This window comes from Centroberyx gerrardi, chromosome 11 (genome assembly GCF_048128805.1).
Source record: "Centroberyx gerrardi isolate f3 chromosome 11, fCenGer3.hap1.cur.20231027, whole genome shotgun sequence".
Classification (NCBI taxonomy): domain Eukaryota; kingdom Metazoa; phylum Chordata; class Actinopteri; order Beryciformes; family Berycidae; genus Centroberyx; species Centroberyx gerrardi.
This window is the reverse complement of record NC_136007.1, coordinates 20,606,154-20,612,773: the sequence shown is the minus strand read 5'-3', so window position 1 is coordinate 20,612,773 and position 6,620 is coordinate 20,606,154. Positions and strand designations below refer to the sequence as shown.

The 6,620-nt window shown below is 39.3% G+C and overlaps 1 protein-coding gene across 1 annotated transcript; it reads left to right on the top strand.

The window, feature by feature from the left end:
- The first annotated feature begins 419 nt into the window (after positions 1-419).
- Positions 420-5,418, top strand: LOC139925290 (ribose-phosphate pyrophosphokinase 1-like). Its single transcript, XM_071916605.2, has 7 exons — positions 420-680; positions 1,781-1,970; positions 2,979-3,077; positions 3,691-3,815; positions 3,965-4,138; positions 4,522-4,681; positions 4,917-5,418. Exons 1-7 carry the CDS (start codon positions 559-561, stop codon positions 5,007-5,009), a joined length of 963 nt encoding a protein of 320 aa, XP_071772706.1. The 5' UTR covers positions 420-558; the 3' UTR covers positions 5,010-5,418.
- Positions 5,419-6,620: the final 1,202 nt, after the last annotated feature.

The following is a 6,620-nucleotide window of genomic DNA, read 5'->3' as shown; positions in this document are numbered from 1 at the left end:
AATTAATGTTTTGCTTAATAAATGACAAGTTGAGTTCCTTGTAGAATCAATGGACGCTTGTGGTTTGAGATAATCAGATAATAAACAAGCATTTAGATTCATTGGTAATTAGGCAAGTTATTTTAGTAATCCCAGTAGGCTATTTTGCAGTTTAGAAAAGCCAGTGTTAGGAAAACAATCCACAAAACAATCAAATGATTTTGTTATTTTCTTCCCTGGTGTGAAATCGAGGCATATCGTGGACATATTTACAGGGGATACAAATTTTGCCACAACACCTGGCTTGGGCTTATGCAACCTGCCTGGCGTCCCTGCCTACCAGAAAATGCACCGCGGTCCTTGGCTATAAAAAGTGGAGGAGGATCAGGAAGGTCAGCTGAATTTCACAGGGGGAAACAGAAAGCGAAATTCGGGCTCTCTCTCGTCTTGGCACTACTCCAGGGTCAACGGCGCAGTCTAATACTTTCTCTCGGCATTAGCTTATTGTTTACATTGTCCTAAAGCAGTAATTTAGTTTTCTGGTAAGATTAAATATACCGATAGAAGATACTGATAGAAATGTCAAACATTAAGGTCTTCGGCGGCAGCTCTCATCCTGACCTATCCCAGAAGATTGCTGCCTGTTTGGGGGCTGAACTGGGGACGGTGGTGACGACGAAGTTCAGCAACGGGGAAACTTGGTAAGCTAACCCAACGGTTACCTAGCAGTTACAGTAGAAACGACGTCATGAGTTCGTTATTAACGTTAGCCAGCGAGTTTAGCTAGCAGTTTATTACAGTTTTACTTAAAATGACTTGCAATATCTTTGTGTAACAAATTAAATTCATGGAAAACGAGTTTACATGTAACAATCACCCTTGCTTTAACTTCCAGATCGATTTACTTAATACTGAAGTACTTCAAATGACTTAATGCACTGTATTAGAAATGAAAACAATGGAAAAAGTAGGAGACATCTAATTAATATATAGCTAGCTAATAACTGAGGACACTGAATTTCTTTGAAACCTCAGGACTCAATATCCCACTTATTCTTGAACCACATATTCCACGTTGTGTGTGAGTATTCAGATGAAAAATCCACTCCAGAGATGTAACGTTACTGAAGGAACTGAAATAAACATTAAATGAGTGCAATTCTTAAAGGAAGCAATCATTTAAGACTTTAACTACAACCTGATGAGGAATTATCAGAAGGATATGATATAGGCTATAATGTAGGATATGGAATGTTGAACAATCCCTGAAGCAATGAGGTCAGTTGAAGCAAAGGGGTCAGTTATAGGTAAGTTTTCATAACTTGACACATATTTGCATACACTTTGATTGAATAGAGTACTTTGTGTAGGTTTCAGATGAAAAAACACAAAATAAATGCATTTTAATATAAAAACTGCAAAAAAACAAAATGGTTGCTGTCCACTAGTAAGTCTCCTTCATATTACAATGAATGCCAAGATTTAGGCTACTAGAGAGAATGCTGAACAAAGCCCACAATACAGCAGCCATACCTATACCTATACCTATAACCACAACACTATTTCCCTGCATACTGAAAATGATAGATCACGAAACCATGGAGTGTTATAGATTAATTTCTTCAAGACATCAAGTCTTTTTTGTGCATGTTTTCTTACAAGCTGTCAGAAATATGTGACATACATGTGTGGGTTGAAAGTTTCCTACTCCTTTACAAAATGACCCCTGCGGCTCTGAGTGTGCCAAATGTAGCCAGTTCGGAGTGTTTGCTTGCTATTGCGACATTATTTGTCCCTCCAGTGTGGAGTTTGGCGAGAGCGTCAGAGGAGAAGATGTCTACATTGTCCAGAGCGGCTGTGGTGAGATCAACGATAACTTGATGGAGCTCCTCATCATGATCGATGCCTGTAAGATTGCCTCTGCCTCACGAGTGACAGCTGTCATCCCATGTTTCCCATACGCAAGGCAAGACAAGAAGGACAAGTTGCAGGTGAGGGAAGTTTTCATGCTTTATTCTAAGCACCAACACACTCAAAGTCAGCGAATTTCCTGGGGCTTTATCTTGAACGTGTATTGCGTTTCATCGTATTCAATCAGTTCTAGGATTTAGATCAGGATTGAAATGGTTCAAGGATTGGAATGAGGGTTGAGATAGTAGCCTACATCTCTACAAACTAGAGATAATCCATTTTTGCATAAACAGTAGTAGTAGTTCACCAAATAGAAAGGATTAGGGCTTATTGTACAACTGTAAGACATATAGCACACAGCACTCGGCTATAGCTGACATACATCAGCTATAGCCTACATATCAAAACTTACAATAGCTTTAAGGAAATGTGAAAAAATCAAAGATACTGCATGTCCAAGTGATTCATCAATATCAGACTTAAAGGCCCAATCCACAATTGGAGAATGGGGCCCATTGTCACCCCACTGCATGCTTTATTTAAGTTTTTGGTTTATTGGATTCAAGGCCTTTTATCACTCTGAAATTGAGCTGAGTTAGCTAGTGAGTATTTGTGAGACAGAATAGAAAAGAGGGTACATCCATGATTCAAAGGTTACCAGTGAGTTACCCCACTGACATTTGACAGTCTCAGGGTTTTCAAATGACGTGTGTGATATTCCTTCATCCTATCCGTTATGTCGTCATATTTCATTATAATTCTAAATAATTATATTGGTCACACATATCTCATATCTCTCATATCTCAGTCCATTTGATCCAATCATAAATCAAACAATACAAGTGTAAATGGAGCAATTATGATGTATTATCATAATTGCTCCATTTAAACTTGATTTCCATCTAAGTATCAACAATGGGCATATTCATTCCCTTTGTATGGATGTTCATCAGATCTAAAATTAGTTAATATTTACATTACTGTTTGTTCTCAAGTCTCTGTCTTACCAGTTTTGATAAAGGTAATTGGGACAACTTTGCCTCATGATACCAGGTCTTCTAACAGATAATATGTATATTCCTCTGCAGAGTCGTGCCTCCATCACAGCAAAACTTGTAGCCAACATGCTGTCTGTCTCTGGAGCTGATCATATCATCACCATGGATCTTCATGCATCTCAGATACAAGTGAGCATTTCAGAAGGGAAAAAGTAAAAGCTTTAAAGGGATATCTGCCAAGTTTGCAGCTATTCGTGCCCCTTGGTTTCATTGAGGAAAGCTAACAGCGCTAACAAGTCATGACGGATAAATGTAGAAAATCTTTCCACAAGGTTCTGGTGAAGAAGAAAAAAACAGTTAAAGTTCAAAATGTTATGGAATAGTCATGGAAAGGTTATGTCATTTGGTCAACAAATATGAGACATAATCGTGTGGTTATGCATAATTTGAACGATAGTGAATGAGGGTGTTAAAAGTTTTCGAAGCCTCAATTTGCATTAGCTGAGTGTGTACTTTGTCACTTGTTAAACATAAAAAAAAACCATTCTAAACAATGCAGCAGCAAAAACAATATAAACTTGGTTTTTAAAGGTTTTTTCTTCAGCTTGTAGAGTAGGCATCAACAATACACACTTTATCTGTTTGGGTGGATTGTAAACCAATCCTCAGGAAAACTCCATTGGATTTCTCCAATTTGCAAAAACCCACAGATACCCTGTGTAGATGGTCTGAAACACAGAAACACTTAACTGAACCACTTAAGCGGCTAATTGTCTCATTTCTCCAATCGTTCTGTTTGAAGGGTTTTTTTGATATTCCGGTGGACAATCTGTACGCGGAGCCGGCCGTTCTGAAATGGATTAAAGACAACATCAGTGACTGGAGGAATTGCATCGTAGTGTCTCCTGATGCTGGAGGTGCCAAGAGGTAAAGACCAAATAACCCTCGTCTGTCTTTATCAAGGGTCAAAGAGTGGGCTCCAATGTTTGTTACCTTATCATTTACATTTTTAGATAACTTGGCTTTGCTTTTAGGCTAACTGTGGAAATATTGGGGTTGTTGTGAAATCTCTGCAGAGTCACCTCCATAGCAGACAGGCTGAATGTGGACTTTGCTCTCATCCACAAAGAGAGGAAGAAGGCCAATGAAGTGGACCGCATGCTTCTGGTTGGAGACGTAAAAGACAGGGTGGCCATCCTGGTTGATGACATGGCGGATACTTGTGGCACAATCTGCCATGCAGCAGATAAGTTAGTGTGTCTCTATTATGGCAATTTTGGTATTCAAAGCAGAGCAACTTAACATTAACCAAAACATTTTAAGTTTAAAAATCCAGAGTTCACTTGAGAAGTTGCTGCCTTCCGACCAGCTGTAGTTTTTTAAAACAACAGGAGTCTATGATTTCCAGGAGGTCGGGCAAACCTGCAGTAGAACAGTAGTAGCTTCTGACTGTGGCAAACACATCGGTGGGTCTAGACTTTTCATGGGCATTAATGGCGATAGGAAAAAACTAAAATTACACCGGTATTATCCTTTAATCTGTATATTATAGCCAGCGTGAACGTTGTGACTGCTTCTACCTAGGACAAGACATTTCCTTTTGATTCGGTCCACATTGTTTTTATATATTCAGGCTTGTATCAGCTGGATCTACGAAAGTCTACGCCATCCTCACCCATGGGATTTTCTCTGGTCCTGCTATTTCCCGCATTAACGACGCCGGTTTTGAAGCTGTGGTTGTGACAAACACCATCCCTCAGGAGGAGAACATCAAGCAGTGTTCAAAAATACAGGTTAGTCTTTGAGTACAAAAGCAACTTATGTTCAGACGGTTCAGACATACTGAGATGAAGGTTCCAAAAGTTAAAAATGTTAATGTAACTTGTCTTTGAGGATGTAGCCTCGTTTAATCATTTAATAGCCTGACCCCCTTTCCCAATCCCACTCCCCCCAATCTCCCCAAAATCTGTTTTGAGGTTTTGATTTCATGCTCAATGCTTTTTTTTTTTTCGCACTGAACCCCTCTAGATTATTGACATCGCAATAATCCTAGCAGAAGCCATTCGCCGAACACACAATGGGGAATCTGTGTCCTATCTCTTCAACAACGTGCCTTTGTAACATCTGTGGGATCCAACGTCCAGCAACCACAGGCCAGCGGCATGAGAGGAGGAATGTGTGGAGCAGCAGCGTCTCAACCTCCCCACCCAGTTCCTCATGACTGGAGGAACTCAGGAACCCCATGCCAACACTGTGGTAAACTCTCCTGACTGCTGTGAAGTGAAGCCTGCGAAGCTAGTTCCGCATCAGCTGATAAGTCAGCTGAGCTCACATATTGCCTTTGCCCAATAGGGTGGGCGGTTTATTTAAGCTGTTAAACTCGCTCAGTCTCTACTGCTGTTCGCCCTGCTGCCACTGTTGCTGCTGCTGCTTTTGCATCTCTTACCTCACCACCACCCAGCATCCACCAGTGATCTGTCCCTGCTGTCGCATTTGGCTTTATATTCTCAATAAAATTTTCATATTTCAATATGTGAGTTGTCTCACTCAGTTATGTTGCTGTGCACTTACCGCTGGCTATTTGACCTGTTCGATTGTAACTGAATAGCTTATGTAAATATGCTGTGTTGTTTCATTAAGGCATTGTCAATTGATATGGTGAAAACTAAGCTAGTAGCTGCCAATGCCACAAGATAAGATAAGGTACGATATTTCCTAGCTTATTATTTTCTACTCATTAGATATTTTTAGTGTTACTTCATCGTCCCATTCCTATTCATCAGCTCCATCTCAGAAACTGATATAAGATTTTCTCCACCACTCACAATCCCAGTCAAAATGAGGTTCAGGAGTTTAGCAGGTGTTGGCGGAGGGGAAAACCTACTGTGTCTTATTCACTGGGTTAGAATCGTGTCACATTTTGACCCTTGAAACCACTGAGTTGCCTGCAAGGCCAAATTTTCAAATCATTATTGGGGCAATTGGCTTTAAGTGGAACATTGAAAAGTGAGGCTACCCAGCCACTTTTCCTTGTTCTGTTGCATGTAGCTTATTGATAGAATGGTGATTTTACATCCACATTAAAGTCATGGTTGGTTTCATGTCAGTTTTTAGGATACATTTGCAGTGGAATATTTAAGTGCCCTTATATGCTTCATTGTATTAAACCATTTGATTATGTGAAATATTTCATAACTCAATATGTATAGACTGATGGCTCTTTTTTTTATCACCAAACAATAATGCTTGGGCTAAATAAATGAAATTCTGTTGGTTTATCAGACGTGTGGCTGGAAAAAATATTCATTCTTCATGTCCTAAAGCTCCATCGACTGCAGAAGTATTACCCACAGACATGGACCATTATAAAGAATCATCATTAAATTTTGCCACGCCAAATGACTCCTTTGAGTGAAATATAGTGAAATTTTGCAATTATATTATTCAGCGAGTAAAAGAAAGCTGAGCATTCAGGTTGGGAAAATAGATATTCAATTTCTTGTTTTAGCAGCCTGTAAAGGGAGGAGGTTAGGGAGCAGTGAAAACTGTTATATTGCTATAATTACAGGTACTTTGGTGATGCAGATGGTTTAGTTATTATCAAAAAATGTAAATATTAATATATATGAATGAAGTAGAATTATTATAGTAATCTAAATATACGAGGGAACACAGAGCATACTAACCATGGCCAACAAAAGTTATTAAGTTCATTTGAATTGTCATTTCCTA